We start from the raw sequence: 22,332 nt of genomic DNA on the forward strand, positions 1-22,332 counted from the left end.
GATTGGCATTCCTACTCAGCAAGAGGTACTCTATTTGATGTTGTAGAGGCCAATGACATCGGCGTCAGCAGCGCCCTTCGCCTTGGCATCGTCCGAGCGCTGCTGCTCGAGGTTGTCCAGATACTCCTTGGTGACGTCGTTGGTGACATACTTGCCATCAAACACCGACGTGTCAAAGTTCTTGATCCGCGGGTTGAACTGGCGGCATGACGCAACCAGATCATCCAGGTCCTGGAAGAACACGCGATCAGCGCCCAGCACGGACGCAACCTCCGAATCGTCGCGGTCGGCAGCCACCAGCTCCTTCATCGACGGCATGTCAATGCCGTAGACGTTCGGGTGGCGGATGGCGGGTGCAGCCGACGCAAAGTACACCTTGCGCGCGCCCACATCGCGCGCCATCTGGATGATCTCCTGCGACGTGGTGCCGCGCACAATTGAGTCGTCGACCAGCAGCACGTTGAGGTCCTTGAACTCAGTGGCCATCGCGTTGAGCTTGCGCCGCACGTTCTTGCGCCGCATCTCCTGTCCAGGCATGATGAACGTGCGTCCCACGTACCGGTTCTTGTTGAAGCCCTCGCGGTACGGCAGACCCAGCTCGTGCGAGAGCTGCAGCGCTGCGGCTCGGCTCGTGTCTGGCACTGGGATCACCACGTCGATGTCCATGGTATCGCCCATCTCGGCGCGGATCTTGTGCGCCAGCTTGACGCCCATGTCCAGCCGCGCGTTGTAGACGGGGATGCTGTCGATGGTCGAGTCGGGACGCGCAAAGTACACATACTCGAAGATGCACGGGGCGATGACCTCCTCCACTACCAGCCGGCGCCGCGTCACTGCAAACTTGGACACGATGATGACTTCGCCAGGCTGCACGTCCTCGACGTCGGTAAAGTCCAGCGCGTCGAGCACCACACTCTCCGACGCAAACATGTAGTCGTACCCCTTGCCCGACGACGACTTGCGCCGCCCAAACACCAGCGGCCGGATTCCGTGCGGATCGCGGAACCCAATGATGCCGAATCCCGCCAGCATCGCCGTCACCGCATACGCTCCGCGGCATTCCTTGTACAGACCCTGGATCGCCGTGAAGATGTCCTGCTCGTTGATGCGGAACTTGCCCGTGCGCTGCAGGTTGTTGGCGAAGATGTTGAGCAGCAGCTCGCTGTCCGAGTCCGTGTTGATGTGCCGGTGCGCGTCGTAGTCGAGGTAGTGCCGCAGCTCGCTGTGGTTCGTCAGGTTGCCGTTGTGCCCGACCACAATGCCGTACGGGCTGTTCACGTAGAACGGCTGCGCCTCCGAGTCCGCCGGAGTCCCGGCCGTTGGGTACCGCACTAATCAGGGTGTTAGCAAATCCTAATCGCTTGCCATATTTCGCGATGATTTTTAATACCTACCATGCGCTACACCCATGTATCCGCTGAGCGCCATGAGGCGCTGCGGCGTAAACACGTCGCGCACCATGCCATTGCCCTTGCACTGGTACAGCCGGCCCTTGTGTCCGCACGTAACGATGCCCGCTGCATCCTACAGATCAATTCACTCTTTGTTAGGCCGATCTTGCGGGTAGCATTGTTGGATCAAGAACCCTTCATGGTAGCTTACCTGACCGCGATGCTGCAAGAGACCCAGACTCTCATGCAGCTCGGTGACCGCCGCCTGGTGCGGGTCGGCAAGAAGTAGAGCAGAAATACCACACATTACTTTATCTATTGCTTTTCCAGTTGCTACTAGCTCTACGAGGAATAGAGTGAAGGTGCTAAAACGTAGTAGTGGATCAAAATAACTGAAGCGAACGCTTAAAAAGAGAAAAGGAAAAAGTCCTTTATGCCGCCTGGACCTGCCAGATAATCGAGCGCTGTGATAAACCCACTCTTGACTCGGAGCCGTGGTAGCATGCACGCTGACTGGTCCGCGCCTTTTTATTTTGGGGGTGGGAAGCGCCGATCGCTGGGCACAGTGATTGCAATTAGCGATATCAGCTGTGATTACCGCTGACTCCCAAGCGATCAGGGGTCTCAGCCGATCCAAAGACCAGGCAAGTCGGTGGCCAGGAAGGTGCCGTGATGCCCTGGAGGCGATGTGCTGCAGAGGCATATCCGCCACTAACCAAAGGCGCAAAATGTGGATTTGGAAACACTATTGTGCGCACAGCAAGCAGTATCACTGACGGCCTTTTGTGTCGTCATCTGCACGATCCGATTTTTTGTAGCTCAGCAAAGGCGTGACCATGCCTTTCAAGATGTCCCTGCTACATGGAACTTGGGTGCTGACGCAACCATTGGAGGTTCTCTTGAGCCACTAGTGTCTGTCGCTATTGTTTATGTTCTCGGTCGCCTAATCGGTATGCACTTGGTATCATTCGGTATCTTGCGCTTATTGCAGGATTGTCGTGTCACACAAACTAGGAACAAGTACCCAACATCAATTCTTACAGCTACGTCCACATACACGAATACATGCTAGTGTTCCCTAACTCTGCGCTGGTTGCTACGAAAGCCATGCATCCTGCCCTCCTGACAGGAGCTACTCATGGAAAATATTAACTGGATAGACTAGCTAACACCATCCCACTCGACCCCTCTTGACTCATCTGACTCTGGCATACTCTCGATGGCTTGATGTGAGTATCTTCACCTTCTGCCGTGCTCCTAGTTCCTGCCTTCGATACCAGCTTGTTCAGATGTAGGATGGCCATGTTTTATATTCGGATGTCCTCCTTAGTATGGTGAGGATGATGGTAGGGAAATTGAGTGTAATGTTAATAAGAAATGAAGCTAGAACACAAACCTCAATCAAGAGGGATATTGCACAGCTGTATCTTGCTAGGGCGTTGTGCGAATACAATAAAGCCTCATTCGGCTGCTTCTTATCAGTTGGTATCACCTTTTATTTCCAAGCACAAAAGGAATGGTACCTTGATGGTCTTGTCAACGGCGAATTCAAAATCAAGCCTTTCTAGGATCTCAAATGAACACACATCATCGACCATTTCAGATATATATCAGGATGTTTTCCCGCTAATTTGTAGCAGAGTGAAAATTTGTAGACGGCATGTGTGAATAGGAGACGAATCGTCTCGCTGGCAGATGTGCTGAGCATTGATAGAAAGCGGGGTGAGGCTATCACGGAAGTTGTCGATGCCAAGACGTATTGGAATATGTAGCCAGGCAGCTTTGAGCTGATGGACTTTGTCCAAGAGCGTGTAATCTTCAAAAGGGCGACGCGCGGCGCTCATAGTTTCTCTTCCCTTTTCTGTTCATTAGTTTAGTAATTCGATTCCCTTAGGAACAAACCACAGAAAACCCCTCGCCACTACATGGCTGCGCTATATATCGCAACACTGAGACGACTCGTGGATCTGGGCAATATATCCTAACAGCCGACATAGCTGCTGGTGCTAAAATATCCTTAAGCCGGCTCAAGAGCCGAGCCAGTGCGTGAGGGAAAAACAGCGCCCCAAAAATTCGATTGCATGTCATCTCCTGCGCGCCCCATCTGTGCGCACAAGTGGGATGAGGGGGTCTGGGTGGGACATGGCTCGCGTCGAACCCAGATCGGGGGGTATAAAGCAGCACAAAAGCAGCAGCTACTTCTTTCCTCTTGCTTCCTCATAATCACTTTCTTTCTCCCTCTTTTTACAGAAACACCCTCGCGTTCACCGCATCAGCAGCAACAGCAAATCAACAATGGCTCGTACTTTCTGGGTTGGTGGTAAGTGTCCTTTGGACATGGAGCAGGGCTCCGCCATGGTTGCCAGATCGGCACCGGAGCCATTGGGCCCACACAGCAGCGTGCATGGCACTAATCGCGTGTTGGTGATTGCGTAGGTAACTTTAAGATGAACGGCAACTCGGCCAGCCTCAAGGAGCTCGTCGCCTCGTTCAACGCCGCGGAGGCTGACAAGAACGTCGAGGTTGTCCTCGCTGCTCCCTTCGTCTACGTTCCCCTGGTTGCGTCGTCGCTGCGCTCTGACTGGGCTGTTGCTGGCGAGAACTGCTACGTCAAGGCTTCGGGTGCCTTCACCGGTGAGGTGAGCCCCGAGATGCTCAAGGACGTCGGTGCCAAGTGGGTCATCCTGGGCCACTCGGAGCGCCGCAACATCCTTGGTGAGTCGGACGAGTTCACTGCTGAGAAGACCGTCAAGGCCCTGGAGGCTGGCCTCAAGGTGTCGCTGTGCGTCGGTGAGCTGCTCGAGGAGCGCGAGGCCGGTATCACGCAGAGCGTTGTCGAGCGCCAGCTGGACGCTGTCGTCAAGGCCGTCAAGGAGGAGGACTGGGCCAACATCGTCATTGCCTACGAGCCCGTGTGGGCCATCGGTACCGGCAAGGTTGCTACCCCCGAGCAGGCGCAGGAGGTCCACGCCAACATCCGCAAGTACCTCCAGAAGGCCGTGTCGGCTAAGGTCGCCGAGGAGACCCGCATCGTGTACGGTGGCTCGGTCAGCCCGTCCAACTGCGTCGAGGCCGCCAAGCAGGCTGACGTCGACGGCTTCCTGGTCGGCGGTGCTTCGCTCAAGCCCGAGTTTGTCAAGATCGTCAACGCCACTCAGTAAATAGCTCATGGGCTTCTCGCCCCTCGCGCAGGCGTCTTGGATAAAATATATATTCGTTCTCTACTTCTTGCGGGCATTCCTGCTCCCAACCCTGCGCTTCTTGAACAGCCCGGAAGCACCCGCAGCTGCATCATTATCAGCTGCATGCGCGCCATTACTGTCACTGCCGCGCAGGAGCAACGTCTTCTCGGCGACCTCGAATGCCTCGGGATTGCCGACATCCTCGTCGTCCAGCCATTCGGAGCCGCGCAGCTGGTTCAAGGGTTTTTGGGATGCGGGTTCATCGGCAGCGGGTGTGGCAGCTCCCCCATCAGCTGCAGTGTGGGATGACCTGGTCCCACCAGCAGATTCGTCCTCTTCTTCCCCGACGACTTCCCAACCGCCGACCAGCCCAATATCGGCCGGCCGACTGTCCACTGCGGGTTCCTTCTGCTTCTCTGTCGGTTCTGCTTCCTCCACCGGCTCGGGTGGGGCTGGTGGCAGCTTTGCGGCTGGCTGGCTGGCTGTGGTGGACCCAACGTCCTTGCTGTATGCATCGCTGGCGGCCTGCTCGATCTTGTCAAGCTGCCTCTGCAGGGCAGATTCGGCTTTGGCAGCGGTCTCGGCGGTCTCGTCAATGTTGCGCAGGTACCGCTGCACGTTCTCTTTGTGCTTGACGCCCGATTCGTGGATGCGGCGGCTCGAGCTGTTGTCGTGGACAAATATGCTGCAGTACCGGCACCAGTACTTGGTGTTGCGGTCCCAGGGTGCCTTGCGCTTTTGCGACATGATCAATGCGAGGAAAGGGAGGCTACGGTCTATCTAGCTGTGGACAGGGAAAAATTAGCCCGCGTCGCCTGAACGGCCTTCCCTAGGTTACCACTCGGACATGGGCTTGAATCTGTATGGGCACTGGAAAGGGGGAGCCGCGGCTCAGTGCGGATGGGCTGGATTTTAGCCAGCGCTTGTGATAGCACGCATGTTGGCTCCCTCCCCGCTCTGAAATCTCCGCACACGTTTCCGCATACACTTATTTTATTGTTTTACTATCTCAAATCGCCAACACCGAATTAGACGGAGGACGCGACCAATTCCCGAAAAGAATGAGCAACAGCAACGAGACAATAGTGATCGTGGGCGGCGGCATCGTCGGCGTCTCGACCGCCTTCTTCACAGTAAAGTCGCTGGCCGAGAAGTACCCAGCCGAGCAGCGGCCGAGCGTGGTGCTGCTGGAGCAGTGCGAGCCCGGATGCAGCGCCTCGGGCAAAGTCGGGGGGTTTCCTGGCGCGGCACTGGTCAGACGGCACGGACACCGAGCAACTGGCCGAGTTCGGGTACGATCTGCACGCGAAGCTAGCGCGCGAGTACAACGGACCCGAACGCTGGGGGTACCGGCCGCTGGACACATATTGCGCCGAGATCGACCGGATCCCGGTGACGCCGGCGAAGCAGCACAAGACCACCAACAAGCGCACCGAGGCCGAGAATATGGTGACCTCTATTGAGGTTATTGCCGCCAAGCCGCAGCAGTCGCTGGTCGCCACGCCAATGCACTACTCCGGACCGCCGTCGCCAGGCGAGGAGCACCAGGACCGCACGCACTCGTCTATTACAGGTGCCAGCTGAGGTCGAGGCCGTCAAGGTCGTTCGACAACGCCTGCGTGCCGTGGCTCAAGTCCCGATATCCTGACGCGGCTGCGGCAGGTCGGCAATATGGCAAACACCGCGCAAGTCGATCCGCTCAAGCTGACACGCACGCTGCTGAGCGAGGCCAAGGCGCTGGGGCTGCAGATTGTCAAGGCCAAGGTTATCGATGTCGAGGAGCCCGGATACCGCCCGCCCATCCTCGAGTTCCCCATCAGCAGCCAGAGCCGTCTGGCCACCGACGAGTTCTCGATCGTCGAGCCCGCCAATACACCGGACTCGACGCGCCGTGCCTCGGTTGTCAAGCCGTATCTGGTCAAGGTTGACCAGGGTGAGGACATCCCCGCGGACAAGATCGTTGTTGCGTGCGGCGCCTGGGTCACCTCGTGCCTGCGCTGGCAGGCCTTCCGCGAGGTATCTGCCAGCCAGATCCCGATCCAGGGCCTGCGCGCCCACTATCTGATCGCCAAGCCCTCGGAGCCACTGCCAGCCCAGGCTGTGTTTGCCGAGATCAACGGCACCGTGTACAACGGGGAGGACGCAATCGAGATCTATTCGCGCATGGACGGATCGGTGTTTGTGTGCGGCGAGGCCCTCGACGACCCCGAGATGCCGCCCCACAATCCCTTCGAGCCCGTGTGGAGCAAGCGCGCAACCAACCGCCTCAAGCAGATCGTCAACGACGTTAGCCCGTCGCTGAGCTTTGATGTCATCAACTACGGCCTCGCCTGCCACCTGCCTGTGCATGCCAAGGGCATTCCCGTCATCTCGCCTGTGCCCGACGCCAAGGGCCTGTTCATTGCCGCCGGCCACGGGTGCTGGGGTATCCTCAACGGTCCGGCCACCGGCCTGGCCATGTCCGAGCTGCTGGTTGATGGCAAGTGCACCACCCTGGATCTGACAAACTTTAGGCTCAACCGGTGGTACTAAGCCCTGCACTTTCTTCCAGTCTCCCATGAACGAGGGCTTTCTATATTTTTGAACCACTAAAATGAAAAACCCACACCCCACTTTCCCCTTCCCCTTTCTATCGTCTGTTGCGGCTGTCGCCCAGCCCGCCGCCAATGTTGCCGTATCGCGCCTGGATTTCGCTGCGTATATTGTACGCCTGGTTAATGACCTACACATCGCGGAAAATGATCAGCAGAGCATAAAACTCATGCACTGTGCACATCCACTGGTGACACAGGCGGACATATAACGTACCTGGCTGATGTTCATCTGGGGCAGACGTAGAAGCACCGAGCGGATCTCGGATTGCTCCAGATCTTCAAGCGAATCCTTGAGATGTTTCAGAATGGCTATAGTCCGAGACAAAATGGTCAAATTAGTAAGCTTGACAGCAGAACGTGCCACCCTTCATACATATCACTTCCCCCCGCAGCAACAGCAGCACCATACCTAAGCAAACAAACGGGTGGAACTCGACAAAGTCGGGCATCGAAAAGTACACATCCCACAGCCTCAGCAAGCTGCGCGTCGGCATCTCCTTGGCCAAAAGATAGCGCAGCCACGACGACGCCCACTCGCTGACATCCACATCCTCCTCTTCAAAGTAATTGTACAGCTCCGGCATCATCGTGCGGAAGTACGACAGGAACAGTGCCACCCGCTTGTTAATGTTGTTGTCAAGCGCCGACTCGTATATGACGTCCGCCAATCGCTCGAATCCGCTGTAGACGTCGCATTCGTCCTGCATAGTGGCCACAAAGGGCGCACACACTTGCACCAGGGCCGGCGAGTAGTCGACATGGTTGTTGCAGTTGATGTACGCGCAGATAACCGCCTCGAATACCGCCGGCGCCGAGTGCGGATCCACCAGCGCGTCCTTTTTTGTCCGCATCAGGTACCGGTTCACCTCCCCACGCACCCGCTTGCTGACATCGACGTTCTCCTTGTCGATTTCCTGGTACCCCTCGAGCCGCGCCTTGCGCTGTGTGAATTCATTGGCTACATGCATGTTCACCGCTTGTTAGATGCAAGTATCTTTGCCAGATCCAATCTGGTGGCAACACAATGTGCGCGGGATCTGAGTTGCCTCCCACCGCCCTCTTGTTTTACTGCCATTTACAGACGCATGGGCCCTCTGCTGCTTCCATGTCCGCTACTACTTACATCTATCCGACTTTTCGACGCCAAGCAAGTACTTCCACACCTGCTACAGAGAGAAAAAGCAGATTCCACCATTGAGTTGTCAGCTTCCAGCTAATGTGGGGGACTGCCCAAGCAAACACGCAATGCTCGCAGGCCACAAGAAAGACCCAGGGATGTGGTCCACAGAGGGGAGAGGAGGCACTTACACCACGGAGGTCGTCGGGAATGCCGTGCCGGGCGTACTTGCGCAGCTTGTTGACGTCAATAAACACCTCTGACTCTAGCACCTCGTCATAGTCGACCCGCTGCTGTGTGTTGGTGACCTGCGTCGGCGATGCCCGCCGTCTTGTCGGACTGCCGCTACCCGACGAATGCACTGGACTTGTGGCCATTCTTTTGGAAATGCAACAGACAAAAGTGTGGGAGAAAAATTGAAATATTAGACAAGCTGAACCGTGCGCCGAAAGAAACAAGAAAGCGAAGGGGAGGGGTGGTTAAGGGGGGCAGAGCACAGAAAGGTGGCGGTGGGCGGAGGAAAAAATTGGCTGGCAAGCCAGTATTTTTTATTTAAAACAGCTGTGCAGATTCGATGGCAAGCGATATCGCACTGTTCGAAGCGATCGCTAGCAGGCATGACCAGACCCAACAGAAACCCCGCCGCTTATAATAAGGTGCTGGTCAGTGACTGGATCCCAATGACCGATCCCTTGTCGCAAAATAGCCGATCGATGCGGTTCACGGCTCAATAGTCTATATCGGGGCATATGAAGCCAGAGCGCCCGTCTGTGCGATAAGCCCAGGAGTCTAGCACGTGTAGTGGATACTTCTCGGAACCATCTGCGCTCTGCATACGTCTGGGCGAATCCCTCGGCCATAAGCTTACCCAACTCTGCACGTTCTCATGGAAACTCCTGCCCGAGTTCCCGGGTCACATAGGACCAGTGCGCATATTTTTTTCTCACACTCCTCCCCTGAGTCCTCCCCTCGCACAATGTCCGCTCCCTCCGCAACCCGCATGTACTGGCGCCGAATCGCCGCCGGAACCCTGGCGTCCATCCCCGTTATAATATTCGCCAGCGACAACATCGCCTCCCTGCAGATGATCACAGGCCGCTCCATGCAGCCAGCGCTGAATCCCGACAGCAACCGGCTCTGGCGCGACGTCGTTTTGGTTGACAAAATGGTGCGCGGCCAGATGAGCTACCAGCGACTGAGGCGTGGCGACGTCGTCACCTTCTATTCACCGTTCAACCCAGATCTCCTGCTGGTCAAGCGCATTATCGCAATGCCCCACGACTGCGTGGTGCCGCTGGGCCGTGAAAATTCGTTTGTGCGAGTCCCCAAGGGGCATTGCTGGGTTGAAGGCGACGAGTCCTTCCACAGTGGCGACAGCAATTCCTTTGGGCCCATTCCGCTGGCTCTGGTCAAGGGCAAAGCTACCAGGGTAGTGTGGCCACCGCAGAGGTTTGGGACGGGTCTGTCTGGGATGCCCGAGTGGAAGCTGAAGCGTGTATTTGCCAATGGCGTCACAAAGTTGGGGTGAGAAATACCAGAGTGCCAGGTAGATGTGCATTCTCCAGTTCTTCAAAACGCTCCAGAAAAAGAGAAGGCGATTCAGAGCTTGCTTCTCTTTTACTCTAATCAATACTATTGCAATACATTGCACGCCATTCGATGGGTGTCATGGTCCTGCTGTCACATATCTAAATACCACCGGTATTGATGCACTTCAACACAAACTTCGCTGTTTACATCGGATTCATTTGAACGTGTCGGATGATTGTTAGTGCAATGGTGATCTTGGACATCTCCCATCTTGATGGCCTGCTCAGCGCAGGCGCTTCAGCGCTGGTTCGCTGCTGCTGGCAGCAGAATCGCCTACAGCTGCTGCACGCCTCTTGCGCGGCCTCTTTGTTGCCAGGGGTGGTGCCAGAAGCATTGGCAGCAATGGCCGCAGAACGACGGAACTGTTCAGGAATACTGCCTGAATCACAGAGTGACTGGAAAATGAGTCTGAAGTTTAGAACTGCTGCGAGATCGTGGTTCAAGAGCCGAGACGAATAGGCCCGCCTGTATTATGTCATGGCCCGCTTACATGACTCGCTTGTACAGCGGAGAAGGCCATGGCACTTCACAGTTTGGTTCTTCGATCTCTGGTAGGGCCGCGGGTTGGGAACATGCCGGAATGTCTGCAGCAACTTTTCGCAGCAGAACGGGCACATCGACGATGTCCGGAATTCGTCGATCAGATAGACTTCAAAGCCATGGTGCTTGAACTTGTCGCGCCATCCCTTGCCACGAATCAGCGCATGGTGTCGGATCATCGGCGCACTCCAATTGCCCATGACCAGCACTGGATCTGGACCGAACTTGCTCCGGAGTTTCGCGGCAAGCCTGTGGTCTGCACGGGCCTGGTTCATGAATGAATCAAGGCGCAGCTTGCGGTGAAGCGGGTACACCTTGGGACTGGTCCCGACACCTGGATGGGCCTTCCAGCGCCTCTGGTGCTGCTTGTTTGACTTAGTGGACTGCTGCTCTGGTAACCTTCGTGTTGTCATCGTGTTGGCATAAAACGGTGCTAGGACACACCGCACAGATGCACGGGCAGCAACGTAGGCACGGAATTTTACTGGGCTAAGGGTCCGGCAGCAATGCTTGGAAAGCTCTGCCTCCGCTCTGCGGACAGCATCTTCTGGGACTTGATCCTTTGTACCCCGACAAATCCTGTCATAGTGGCGCAGCTTGAGCTCCTTATTGCGCTGCTGCCGTGTGTAGCGGTAGAGCATCTTTTCATCCTCTTTCCCATTGTTGCTATTTTCGTGCATCATGTATAGTAAATCGCCCCCGACCTGGATCGATGAATACACAGCGGCCTTTCAGATTCTGCAGCTCTGGCTGTGGGATCTGGTGGATATAGCGACAGTCAGCTGTAGCATCGGCTGTAGCATTGCCTCCCACAGCATCGCCTCTCACAGTATCACCTCCCACACAGATTGTGTGATCCCTTGGACCGGGTCGTGTGCACAGACTGGGGGTGATGGTGCATATGCATTGTTAAGTGCTATAACAGTGTTTGCTGCCGCCAATGCAGCAGCAAGTGAATTGGCCACTACTACTGCAGTTGCTGCAGTGGCCTCTGTTGCATCCGATGGCATCTTCGCTGCTTCATGTGCAGCCTTCTTAGCTAATTTTTCGCCATTTTCTGCCGCTTTCCTTGCCTCTGTTGCTGCCCTCTTTGCTGCATTGATCCTGATAACCTGCTCACATGTTTTCGAAATAAACACCTGCTTGATTATTTGCTTATCTAAGCATATATGGCCTAGGATTCCCAATGTCCACAGAGGCAAGCATTGGGGGAGACTTGTTAAGCTGCTCATTCCCAATAAACTGGTAAAGGCAAGTATATGCATATAGATACATAAAGTATTTATTCTTAGATATATATTTTAATATAATAATAATTCTGCCTATAAGTTATAGAGACTTAGGAGCAGGTTGTTTTGATTGCTTTCAATTTCCTATTTAGAGATAGACATATATATTTGCTTACTAATAAGGTATTAATTCAATAGATAGAATAGTATAGCCATTTATATAGTATCTATCTGAACTATATCCCCTTACTCTGAAGAAGTATAGTAAAAGAAGTTGATAATAATATTGTACTTAATTCTCCTATCATTATCCTCACTATATTAAAGAGGATATCTAAATATGAATCACAGCCATCCTACATCTGAATAAGCTGGTATAGAGGGCAGGAGCTAGTAGTATAGCAGAAGTAAAGATACTCATATCAAACTATCTAGGGTATGCCAGAGCCAGATGAGTTAAGGGGAGTCAAGTGGGATGGTGTTAGCTAGTCTATCCAGCTAATATTTTCCATGAGTAGCTCCTATTAGTAGAGCAAGATGTATACTCCTCAAAGCTCCTTCTCAGATAGTTCATAGTCTGGCATAACTCACCATCAGCTTAGTTCTTAATGAATTGAGCTCGGTCTGCCATAAGTGCCTCTGTGACGTCTCGTATAGTATGTGAAGGCGCCTTGCAGCATATCCAGCTGCAATGGCCAAAACAGCGACAACATGTAGTGGTGTGGTTGGTGATCGCAGACATGTTGATCCGAATCTGAATCTGATCAATATTTTAAGGCTGTCGTGCTTTACTAGCGCGCAATTTTGAAAGGAAAAAAATTGTCCTTTCTACTCTACGCGCGTCAGATTCTATTAGCAAAAAAGTTAATTTCCAATAATGAGCACTGATACGAGGTAGGCAGCATATATACACACGCATTCTTCTGTTGTTGTGTACCTTATTGGGTCCTAAATTTGCCTATGTAACTTTATAGTTCTACGAAGCGGAGACGCTGGGACAGCGACCAGGTTGACGGCAAGGCTGGGGAGTCAGCACAGGATATTGGCGGTTCGCAGACGGGTCCCACAGAAATCGCCACCGCGACAGAGCAGGCGATTTTGGCAGCAAAGGCGCTGGCTGAGAGCGCTAAGGCTGAAGCCGAGACACAGGCAGCGTCTGAGACCGAGCCAGCTATAAATATTGAGAGTGCCAAGGACGAGCCAAAGACCAATGAGACGTTCGCCATGGATGTCGACATCAACTTTGCTTCAAATAGACAGCATCTGGCCAAGAGCGTCACGCAACGACAGATTATTGAGGCAACAGGCGCTGACATCTCAACCAAGGGCCGGTACTACACCAATGCGTCAGAGGCTACACCGGATGCACCAGCACTGCACCTGCATGTGGAGGCCACGAGCCAGGAGATGCTTGACCAGGCTGTGGCTATGATTGAGCGGCTGAAGACAGAAGGCGACCCTAGCGACACCGCCATGACGCCTGGTGCTATGTCCGCTTATAGCAATGGGCACTCTGACAGCTACAGTAGCTACCGGCACGAGCGTCACCCGCGCAACATCTACCACGAAAAGATTCCGGTCGGAATTGAATCGGAGCGCGGGTTCAATGTGCGCGCCAAGCTAATTGGCACCGGCGGCGAGAACATGAAGTACATCCAGAACACAACAGGTGCGCGTGTTCAGGTGCGTGGCCGCGGGTCTGGGTTCATTGAGAACGCTACTGGGCTGGAGTCTGACGAAGATATGCACCTGTTTATCAGTGCCCCCACTGAAGACATTACGCTCCAGGCCATGTACTACAGCAAAAGTCTCATTGGCACTATCCACGAACAGTACAAGGAATTCAAAGAGCATGGTCCACGGCGCCCCGAACGCTACGAGCACCACGATCGGTACGATAGGCATGAGCGGTATGACCGCCGTGACCGCCGCGATCGCCGTGACAGATACGACAGATACGACCGCCACCGCGGGGGCCGCGAGTCGCGCGACAACCGCGACTACTACGAACAGTACAACAGCCGGTACAGCCGGTACAGCCAAAACTCGCGTCAGGATCAGCAGCCAGCCTATGCACAGCCCGCTGCACCTGCTGCGCCTACGTATGCGGGCCAGCCTGCAGAGGCCAGTGCGGCTACAGGAGGTGCAGCTACGGCATCGTACGAGGAGTATGCAAACTACTATGCCCAGTACTACCAGTACTATGGAACATACCCTGATATGTCTGCCTACTACGCGCAGGGCAGTGCGAACGGTGGGTATGATCCGTCAGCATACTCGGCAGAGTATTACCAGCAACAGCAACAGCAACAGCAGCAGCAGCAGCAGCAGCAGCCGGCGGCAACAATGGGTGCTAGCGAGTCTAGCATCGACCCACTGGCTGCTCCGTTCGGAAATGGCGCTGAGGACGCTAATTACCACAGCGTACCTCCACCCTCGAGCTACTCTAATGGTTCAAAGGTAAGCAGACGCTAGAGAGTTTGGCTGAGCGGCACGCACACAGCACATGTCCGACAAATGTCCTGAACATCGTTTTCTTTTTGCCCGATTGCCTTCGTCACTCCAAATGCCTGTAGACGCCGCAATTCTAGTGACCTCCCAAACACCACCCTGTATAACTAGTAAGATGCTGTATCCAACAAAGCAAAAGCACAGTAGCCATTATACATTTACCGCATATTTACACGCTTGGTATACTAACATGCCACATTTGCTAACAACGTTACTAACTCGCGTTCTCAAATTGAACTTTGGGCCACATTCCCAATATTATTCACAACCTCGCATCCATGCGTACACACCCCTTTCACCTATTTGCATAGAGGGATTCAGCGCCGCGCGGCGAGAAACGGCCGAGGTCCGACTACGAGTCCGCAGACCCGCTGTCGATGGTAATCAGCAAGGGCGACAGAGCGCAGTCCAAGTAAGCCTCCCCGACATTCTTCGCGAATAGTGGAGTTGGCGGCCACGAAGGGACCACCACAAAAGCACATTTACACAAACACGCGCGTCTATTAACACAGCAGCATCCCGTTCTATGGAATGGAGGCTAGAGTAGTTTCTTCTAAATAACACTATAAAAGTTTGCAGTTTTAAACCTCGCTGGCCAGGGTAGCCGAGGACGCATTGCGGTCCTCGCCAATTAGAGCCTGAGCGTTGGTGTTGCTATCCTTTGTCACATTCTTGTATGAGGAGACCTGACGCATGCAGCGGTCGACCTCGTGCTGGAAATCAGCACTGACGCAAATATACGTCTGGCCGATGGCTGCCATAGTGACGCCGATGCTCAACCCGACCCACAGCCCAATAATGCCAAGCTTCCAGGGGCCGTAGGCAAAGTAGATGCTGAGTGGGAATCCGATCAGGTAGAAGCACGGGAAGTTGATCCAGGCACCGTGGCGCTGGCGGCCCAGGCTGCGCAGAGAGCCGCCGGTGACTGCGTTCACGGCGTCGGAGATCTGGAAGAGGGCGCTAACTGGCATGATCAGTGCCACGCACGCGATGACATCGGGGTCGGTCGAGTAGATCTTGCCCCACCACGACGCGGTGACAAGGAAAAGCAGCGAGTTGAGTGCGCCGGCAAAAGCACCTAGCGATAGGCCGACGTTCGAAGCGACCATCGACCGGCGAGCACGGGCCTGGCCCAAGAGATTGCCGACCTGGTTGCTCAGCGCTGTGCCCAGGCCACCCGGAATCTGGTATGACAGGGTGCAGGTGTTGAGCACAATCGACTGCGCAGCCAGCGGCACACTGCCCAGGTAGCTAGCAGCGATGGTCATTCCCTCCCAGCATAGCCAGTCGCTGCAGATCATCACCACCGACGGGATGGCAAGACGGTAGTACTGGCGCATAGCCATGAAGGGCTTCCACGACCAACCGCCCCACGCCTGGCGGGCATCGCACAGGTAAGTATAGGCGAGAATACCAAAGAACATGAGCCAGCAGGTCACGACGTTGGCGGCAGCCGCACCCAGGAATCCGAAGCCGACCGTCGGCGACCACACAAACAGGTAGTTGTTAACCATATGAATCGGCATCACCACCATCAGAATGAGGGTGCTGGCCCGCATGTGCCGCTGGGCCTGCAGGAACCGCTTGATGCACTCGAACACGATCCACGGCAGCGATGCCAGCATCTGGATGCGCACGTACTGCCCACACAGCCTCGCAATCTCGGGTTCCTGGTTCAGGGCAAGCAGTAGCCACTCCATGTTGAACAGCAGCGGCAGCACCATCAGGTAGTGTGCCAGCACTGCAATGATTCCGCGCTGCAGGTGGAATCCAACCAAAGTGCGGTCCTTGGATGCGGTGAACGCAGTTGAGCAGAACGTATCGAGTGCCGCTGCCAAGCCAACCGACGGCCCGTTGATAAGCATAACCACAGTCATGTTTCCGAGCGACGCAGCCGACAGTTCGTTCGAGCCCAGGTGGCCTAGCGACACGATGTTGGCGAAGCCAATGCTGAACTGCAACAGCGACGAGAGCGCTACTGGGATGCTCGACACGACCATCGTCCTGGCTTCCTGCTTGGCCATGACGCTGAGGCTGACAGAGTCCTGCTCGATGAATTCATTGTACAGTGTGGTGGTCGAGTCGTTGGTGGTCAGGGCGCCGGAGGACTCGATGATGGCATCGCTTGTGGGTGCAAGCAGCGGCGTGTACTCGCTGGAGATGGCTGCACCGGGCGGTGCGCTCTGCTCAGTCATTGCTTGTGGTATGGGGATCTACTAGTGGAAGTGTAGCACTCGCAGGAGTGTCGCTTAAATTAAGGTAAAGGATGTGTGCTGCACGCAGGGGTCACAGGTCTGTAGGGTGGGGCAGTAGGAGTTAAGAGAAATAAAATAACACAAAATATGAGATGCAGTGGTTGTGAGCTCGGGATGTTCGTCGTAGGAGGACGGACCTGGTTTTATACCTGTCCAGCTCATGAGCGCAGTCTCGAAAAAATCTTCTTCCGCGCCATTTCGGTGTTGGGTCGATTGGTGGGCACCAAAAAGCGAGGATCGACTTTGTAAAAAAATACTACGGCGGCCATCCTCTTCCCCGTGCCTCAAATTTTTTGGAAAAAAAAGGCGCACAGATTCACTCCCCAACACGCCTGGCAGAGGGGACTGCTGCCTGGCAACCCAGCATTCGGCTGCTAGATATGACACACGATGCCAGGTTTCGCCGGCGACATTGAGCGAGGAAAATGCCATGCTCTCGCTATAGCTGCTAGATATGCATGCGAAGCTACCGGTTCACGGCGCCTTCCATCGCCGCCGTGCCTGGTATTGTTGAACGTTCGCCAGCGCTTCTCAATTCCACAGCAATTTCCTAAGCTGCTGCGGCCAAGCACAGACTTTCAATGCATTGAGGGAACGATGGGTCATGAGGGGCCAAAGCAGGCGCTTATATTGGCGTGCCACAGCCTGCCGCTACATGCACAGGCTGCTCGCACGCATTGCGACAATGTGCGGAAGTATGTGCACCCGGCAGGAGGCGCTTTTGTTGGGCCAAGGGCAAAGCAAATGCATTTGGCAGAAAAAGGCCATATCCGCCTCTGGGCGATGCTGCTGGCACTATACAGGGAATAATCATGTTGAATTGAAACGGGGGAGGTAAAGACAAACAATGGCGAGGGATGCGTGTTCAGCGCTAGACGCTGTTTGTTAAAGTCACAGCCGATCCTTCGCGAGCATTGTCGGCTTCCATCGGGCTGCCGGTCTGGCTCCTGATAGCGGCTGCATCCTTGTACGACGACACCTGGCGCATGCACCGCTCGACCTCGTGGTCAAAGTCAGCGCTGTAGCAGATGTACGTCTGGCCGATACCGGCGCAGATGACGCTGATGCACATGCCGATCCAGAGACCAATGATGCCCATGTCCGGCGCACCGTACGTCAGATAGACGCCCGTCGGCAGGCCAACGAGGTAGTACGACGGGAAGTTGATGTAGGCACCAATCTTCTGGCGGCCCAGGCCGCGCAGAGCACCGCCAGTAACAGCATTCATGGCGTCAGCGATCTGGAAAATGGCGCAAATGGGCATGATCAGGGCGACACACGCAACGACATCTGGGTCGCTCGAGTAGATTTTGCCCCACCACGATGCCGTCGCCAGGCAGAACACCGAGTTGAGCACACCAGTGAAGGCGCCCAGCGACAGACCGACATTGGACGACACGTGCGAGCGGCGAGCGCGAGCCTGGCCCAAAAGATTCCCGACTCGGTTGGTCAGCGCAATGCTCAGACCGCCAGGCGCCTGGTACATCAGCGTGCACGTGTTCAGGACGATTGACTGCCCAGCCAAGGTGGCGTTTCCAAGATAGCTGGCGCCGATCGCCATGCTCTCCCAGCACAGCCAGTCACTGCACATCATGATCACTGACGGGATGGCCAGCTTGTAGTACTGCGGCATCGTCTTGAGCGGCTTCCACGACCATCCAGCCCACGAATACCGAGCGTCGCACCGGCACGTGTAGATGACGATGCCAAAGAACATGAGCCAGAATGTAACGACATTGGCGGCAGCAGCACCCAGGAATCCCATACCGACCGTCGGCGACCACACAAACAGGAAGTTGTTGATGACGTGCACAGGCAGCACGGCGAGCAGGACGATAGTGCTTGAGCGCATGTAGCCCTGCGCCTGCAGGAACCGCTTGATGCACTCAAAGTAGACCCACGGCATCGACCCGATCAACTGGATACCGACAAACTTGCTGCACAGCTTGGTGATCGTCGGGTCCTGGTTCAGGGCCAGCAACACTGGCTCCAGCTTGAGCAGGATCGGAAGAACCAGGATGAAGTGCGCAGTCACGGCAATGATTCCGCGCTGCAGGTGGAATCCGACCAGGGTTCTATCCTTTGATGCAGTAAATGCTGTCGAGCAGAACGTGTCCAGGGCAGAGGCAAGACCAACTGCAGGTGCATAGATAAGCATGAACACGGTCATGTTGCCCAGCGCTGCTGCCGCCAACTCATCAGCGCCAAGGTGGCCGATCGACAGGATGTTGATAAAGTTGAAGCTGAACTGCAGCATGTACGACAGGATGACCGGGATGCTCATGACTGCAATCGTCTGGGTCTCCTGCTTCACCATCGCCATGGTGCTGATCGTGTCCTGCTCGACGAACTCGTTGCCGGTCGGGGTCTCGATTGCGCCCGATGCCAGCAGCGCTGTGGTCTCTGTTGCGATTTCCTCATGCGTTGACAAAAGCGATGTAGACTCGGCGATGTCTGCCGTGCCCGACAGCGAGATGCTTTGGCGTGCCATTTCGTGAGGGATGTCTGCTGTGTGGTTGTAGAGGGCTTATTGTGTGCAAGCTGATGCAGGTACGTGCCTAAAGTGGGGAGAAGTGGATGAAGACCAGCGTATTCAGTGCAGGAGGCAGCGCAGATGCCTGGGGTTCGGGACGTCAGGGGAAAGCGAAAGGGGGAGGGAGGGTCTAGCTCTCAAGCAATTACTTTGTCGCCTACCCGAAGCAATGAATCCAGAGATCGGCCGTCGATATTAACAGACCGAATGAGGGAGGACAAACTAGAGGTACGCGAAAGAAAGAAAAAAGTACACTGTCGAAGAAAAATGGAGAACGGAGGAAAAGGTCGGAAAGAGAGAATGCGTGTGCCTGCCATTTATACGTTGTCTGGGGCCCGCGCTCCTCCCCATCGTTAATGCCGAGCCTGCTTTAGCACGCTAGAAATATTTAGTGGAAAGGGCTTTGAGATTGTCATACAGTCCGAGTGGTGACCCCGTTCTCGGTTCCTTCCTGTTTGGGATAACTCCACAGGCAACTGATATCTCTCCACCTATCGGGACAGCGGCGATCTCCCCAACGTCATGTCTTTGAAGCAAGAATCGGTGCTGCAGCACAGAAACCCGCTCTGGAAAAATGGCTTGCCTGGGATTGCACATAATCGGCTGTGCGGCTCTTGCGCAAGAAGAGGTTGTGCAGGGGCTGCGGGCACTCTGCCTTGGATCCATGCACTGGGTCACGCCGAGTGTGCGAAAGTCCGAGGCGAGAAATGTCACTCAATATTGTTGGCCTGAAAATCATCAAGGCAACAAATTGCACCACTGTCGGTGCGCGGCGGGGATCATGTGAACACGCTTTCGCAGCGTGAAGCCCAATGCTTTCCCGCTCGACATTCCTGTTGGCATGGGGGGAGGCGGTGGCGACACCCTAAACACGCACCACAGGGGCACATCTATTGAGCAAGGTCAGCCATGACTGCTGCCACCTGCCTTTGACAGGTTGCTGGGATGGAATAGGGAAGATTCGAGTAAAGGGGAGCCGGAAATAAATTAAAGTTTTAGAGAGAAGTTTTTGTTTGTTCCATTCACACCAACGAGCCGTAGCCTGGTGAGCGAGAGCCATTGTACTGCTCGCTATCGGAATTCGGTGCGGTAGAATCAGGCTGCGCGGTGGACGGTCCCGAGATGACCAAACGCCGGATGCAGCGCTCAACCTCCTTGTCCCAGTCGGTGCGGTAGATGATAAAGTAGAGCTGCACCACAGCCGAGATGACAGTGCCGATGCACGTGCCCCACCACAGCCCCACCACCTTCATGTCCAGCGGACCGTAGGCAAAGTACAGGCTCAGCGGCAGCCCGATCAGATTGAACGACGGCACAATGATGCACGCGCCGAGCTTCTGGCGGCCCAGCCCGCGCAGGATCGCGCCGAAGACCTGGTTCAGCCCGTTGCAGGTGAGGAAGATGCCGGCCACAGGCATCAGGTCAATAACCACCTGGGTGACCTCGGGGTCGCTGCTGTAGAGATTGCCCCACCACTCGCGCGCCAGCACAAACGACAGCGTGGTGGCAGTGCCCACAACGATGGTCATGATGGTGATGATGTGCGACGATATGCGAGCACGTCTGGCTTTGCCGGCGCCCAGCAGGTTTCCGATACGCGGGGTGGCAGTGAAGCCCATGGCGCTCGGGATCTGGCCCGACAGCGAGATGATGTTGAGGATGATTGCCTGCGCCGCCAACTGCGCTGCGCCAAAATACGAGGCTGCCAGGGACAGGCTCTCGTATGCCCACCACTCGCCGCACGTGGTGATCACAGCCGGAATCCCAAGCTTGTAGAAGGCACCCAAGCCATGCAGGCACTCGCGCGACCACCCGCCCCAGCACTGGCGTGCATTGGCATTCATGCTGGCATACGCCCAAATGCCCAGAAACATGAGCCAGAACGTAATGGTCAGGTTCAGCGGCGCGCCAAGGTACCCGATCCCAAAGGTCGGCGACAGAATCAGCAGGTAGCTGTTGACCCAGTGGATGGGGGCCGCAACCAGGATGACGATGGTGCTGGCACGCATAATGCCCTGCGCCTGCAAGTACCGCTTCGTGCACTCGTACAGCGCCCATGGCAGCACGCCCGGCAGAAACACCAGCATGTACTCGCCGCACAGCCTCGCAATCTCGGGGTCCTGGCCCAGCATCAGCATCAGCCATTCCATGTTCAGAAACACGATGCTGACCGGGATCAAATGCAGGACCACTGCGACCACGCCGCGCTGGAAATGCAGCCCCACCAGGGTCTTGTCGGTTGAGGCAGTGAAGGCGCTCGAGCAGAATGTATCCATGGCCGACGCAAAGCCAAGGGCCGGCGCCAATGCAAACACACCTGAGACCATGTATGCCAGCGATGTGGCAGCCAGCTCCTTGGCGCCAATGTTGCCGATGGCAACAAAGTTTGCAAAACCAAGGCTGAACTGCAGAAAGTACGTTGCCACGATTGGAACCGACGACGCGGCGAGCCACTCAAACTCCTGTTTGGCAACTATCCGGTACGGCTTCCTTCCGCGGTACTGCGGCTGGTACTGAGTGTATTGTGCGGCGGACTTGAGCAGAGATGTTGTCTCGTTGGTGTCTGCATCGGCTGAATCAGCCAGGGTTGCCTGCGAATCGGCACGCTGGTACTTGGTTAGAGATGACATTTCTGCGAGGGATGTTGATTTTGATCTGGCTGTGGATGGGCGTGATGCTTGAGGATAGGAAACGGAAAGAGGATAAAGAAAAAGAAAGATGAGAGAAAAACAACCAGAGACAGAGAACCAGACGAGGGCGTGGACGACACGAAGATGCTTGGGATGTTGCGTCGGCGGGAGGATAGTAGGACAGGGCATCTGCTTTTAAGTTGTTGGCAGACGAACAAGGCCTTAGCACCAACAAACAGGTGTCGACAATTGCCTTTTTCGCGTTCGAGAAAAGGGAGCACGGAATGGCTGGTAGGAGAAAAATATACACACGCAGACATTCCTCTGTCCTGTTGCAGCCCGGTAGAGGGTGTGAAATGATGCAGGTTGTAAAGTGGCTGCGCTGGGCGGGCACTGATGTTTCATGTCTAAAGGGGCAATGCACGAGCGTTCGGCAGCAGCGATTTAGACAGATAAAGCTCGGCAGCAGCATCTGTTGGGTCCTGCAGCCTCCCCACCTTCCGCTTGTATTTATAAAAGATAGTCGCGTACTAACAATACATGATGCATACATCCTGCCGAGCACTGGCGTGCGTAGTTTGTCCTGGGATTTGCGTTGGGGGGTGGGGTGGCCAGAAAATGCTGTGCAGCTGAGCGCGGCCGAGGATACCCACGTTGTGATGCCTGCTTCTGCAGCACATGCATTGCCTGTTGGGCAGGTGGGAATGCACCCTCCATGCCCGATGTGCATGGCGCAATGATGAACCAAATGCTTCACCCA

General features: G+C 55.3%; 11 protein-coding genes across 11 annotated transcripts; 4 read left to right on the forward strand and 7 right to left on the reverse strand.

Moving 5' to 3' along the window:
• Positions 1-30: 30 nt before the first annotated feature.
• On the reverse strand, positions 31-1,821 carry DL89DRAFT_279193 (amidophosphoribosyltransferase; the record flags this gene model as incomplete). Its single annotated transcript, XM_040889562.1, has 3 exons — positions 1,603-1,821; positions 1,395-1,524; positions 31-1,331 (listed from the first exon to the last, which is right to left on the reverse strand). The coding sequence occupies exons 1-3, from the start codon at positions 1,696-1,698 to the stop codon at positions 31-33; spliced, it is 1,527 nt and encodes a 508-aa protein (XP_040740322.1). The 5' UTR covers positions 1,699-1,821.
• Positions 1,822-3,686: 1,865 nt separating this feature from the next.
• On the forward strand, positions 3,687-4,552 carry DL89DRAFT_226815 (triosephosphate isomerase; the record flags this gene model as incomplete). Its single annotated transcript, XM_040884827.1, has 2 exons — positions 3,687-3,711; positions 3,828-4,552. The coding sequence occupies 2 exons, from the start codon at positions 3,687-3,689 to the stop codon at positions 4,550-4,552; spliced, it is 750 nt and encodes a 249-aa protein (XP_040740323.1).
• Positions 4,553-4,612: 60 nt separating this feature from the next.
• Positions 4,613-5,320, reverse strand: DL89DRAFT_260338 (uncharacterized protein; the record flags this gene model as incomplete). Its single annotated transcript, XM_040885772.1, has 1 exon — positions 4,613-5,320. The coding sequence occupies one exon, from the start codon at positions 5,318-5,320 to the stop codon at positions 4,613-4,615; it is 708 nt and encodes a 235-aa protein (XP_040740324.1).
• Positions 5,321-5,634: 314 nt separating this feature from the next.
• On the forward strand, positions 5,635-7,105 carry DL89DRAFT_295565 (FAD dependent oxidoreductase; the record flags this gene model as incomplete). Its single annotated transcript, XM_040890654.1, has 4 exons — positions 5,635-5,799; positions 5,849-6,135; positions 6,174-6,192; positions 6,236-7,105. The coding sequence occupies 4 exons, from the start codon at positions 5,635-5,637 to the stop codon at positions 7,103-7,105; spliced, it is 1,341 nt and encodes a 446-aa protein (XP_040740325.1).
• Positions 7,106-7,153: 48 nt separating this feature from the next.
• DL89DRAFT_69411 (RabGAP/TBC) lies at positions 7,154-8,788 on the reverse strand. Its single transcript, XM_040891986.1, has 5 exons — positions 8,476-8,788; positions 8,291-8,330; positions 7,577-8,125; positions 7,382-7,476; positions 7,154-7,295 (listed from the first exon to the last, which is right to left on the reverse strand). Exons 1-5 carry the CDS (start codon positions 8,659-8,661, stop codon positions 7,203-7,205), a joined length of 963 nt encoding a protein of 320 aa, XP_040740326.1. The 5' UTR covers positions 8,662-8,788; the 3' UTR covers positions 7,154-7,202.
• Positions 8,789-8,848: 60 nt separating this feature from the next.
• On the reverse strand, positions 8,849-9,211 carry DL89DRAFT_69435 (uncharacterized protein). The gene has a single exon (XM_040891987.1). The coding sequence runs from the start codon at positions 9,142-9,144 to the stop codon at positions 8,893-8,895; it is 252 nt and encodes an 83-aa protein (XP_040740327.1). The 5' UTR covers positions 9,145-9,211; the 3' UTR covers positions 8,849-8,892.
• Positions 9,212-9,284: 73 nt separating this feature from the next.
• Positions 9,285-9,966, forward strand: DL89DRAFT_249495 (mitochondrial inner membrane protease subunit IMP2; the record flags this gene model as incomplete). The annotated part of the gene is made up of 1 exon (XM_040885162.1): positions 9,285-9,966. One exon carries the CDS (start codon positions 9,285-9,287, stop codon positions 9,810-9,812), a length of 528 nt encoding a protein of 175 aa, XP_040740328.1. The 3' UTR covers positions 9,813-9,966.
• A 2,516-nt stretch (positions 9,967-12,482) lies between these two features.
• Positions 12,483-14,427, forward strand: DL89DRAFT_69474 (uncharacterized protein). Its single transcript, XM_040891988.1, has 2 exons — positions 12,483-12,537; positions 12,618-14,427. The coding sequence occupies exons 1-2, from the start codon at positions 12,521-12,523 to the stop codon at positions 14,116-14,118; spliced, it is 1,518 nt and encodes a 505-aa protein (XP_040740329.1). The 5' UTR covers positions 12,483-12,520; the 3' UTR covers positions 14,119-14,427.
• Positions 14,428-14,735: 308 nt separating this feature from the next.
• On the reverse strand, positions 14,736-16,178 carry DL89DRAFT_226833 (MATE efflux family protein; the record flags this gene model as incomplete). Its single annotated transcript, XM_040884829.1, has 1 exon — positions 14,736-16,178. One exon carries the CDS (start codon positions 16,176-16,178, stop codon positions 14,736-14,738), a length of 1,443 nt encoding a protein of 480 aa, XP_040740330.1.
• Positions 16,179-16,961: 783 nt separating this feature from the next.
• On the reverse strand, positions 16,962-19,210 carry DL89DRAFT_270246 (MATE efflux family protein). The gene is given in 3 exon segments (XM_040888625.1): positions 16,962-17,177; positions 17,188-18,967; positions 19,104-19,210. 1 exon segment carries the CDS (start codon positions 18,898-18,900, stop codon positions 17,281-17,283), a length of 1,620 nt encoding a protein of 539 aa, XP_040740331.1. The 5' UTR covers positions 18,901-18,967; positions 19,104-19,210; the 3' UTR covers positions 16,962-17,177; positions 17,188-17,280.
• A 754-nt stretch (positions 19,211-19,964) lies between these two features.
• Positions 19,965-21,572, reverse strand: DL89DRAFT_260345 (MATE efflux family protein; the record flags this gene model as incomplete). Its single annotated transcript, XM_040885773.1, has 1 exon — positions 19,965-21,572. One exon carries the CDS (start codon positions 21,570-21,572, stop codon positions 19,965-19,967), a length of 1,608 nt encoding a protein of 535 aa, XP_040740332.1.
• Positions 21,573-22,332: the final 760 nt, after the last annotated feature.

This window comes from Linderina pennispora, assembly GCF_002104995.1.
Source record: "Linderina pennispora strain ATCC 12442 chromosome Unknown DL89scaffold_16, whole genome shotgun sequence".
In the NCBI taxonomy this organism is placed as follows: domain Eukaryota; kingdom Fungi; phylum Kickxellomycota; class Kickxellomycetes; order Kickxellales; family Kickxellaceae; genus Linderina; species Linderina pennispora.

Excerpts from the sequence above, each read along its gene's own strand:
- DL89DRAFT_69411 (XM_040891986.1), bottom strand. The coding sequence starts at position 8,661 with ATGGCCACAAGTCCAGTGCATTCGTCGGGTAGCGGCAGTCCGACAAGA. Across the intron at positions 8,331-8,475 it reads TTCCCGACGACCTCCGTGGT|GTGTGGAAGTACTTGCTTGG; the intron begins GTAAGTGCCTCC and ends TCTCTGTAGCAG. Across the intron at positions 8,126-8,290 it reads CGTCGAAAAGTCGGATAGAT|CCAATGAATTCACACAGCGC; the intron begins GTAAGTAGTAGC and ends ACATGCATGTAG.
- DL89DRAFT_69435 (XM_040891987.1), bottom strand. The coding sequence starts at position 9,144 with ATGGCCGAGGGATTCGCCCAGACGTATGCAGAGCGCAGATGGTTCCGA.
- DL89DRAFT_270246 (XM_040888625.1), bottom strand. The coding sequence starts at position 18,900 with ATGGCACGCCAAAGCATCTCGCTGTCGGGCACGGCAGACATCGCCGAG.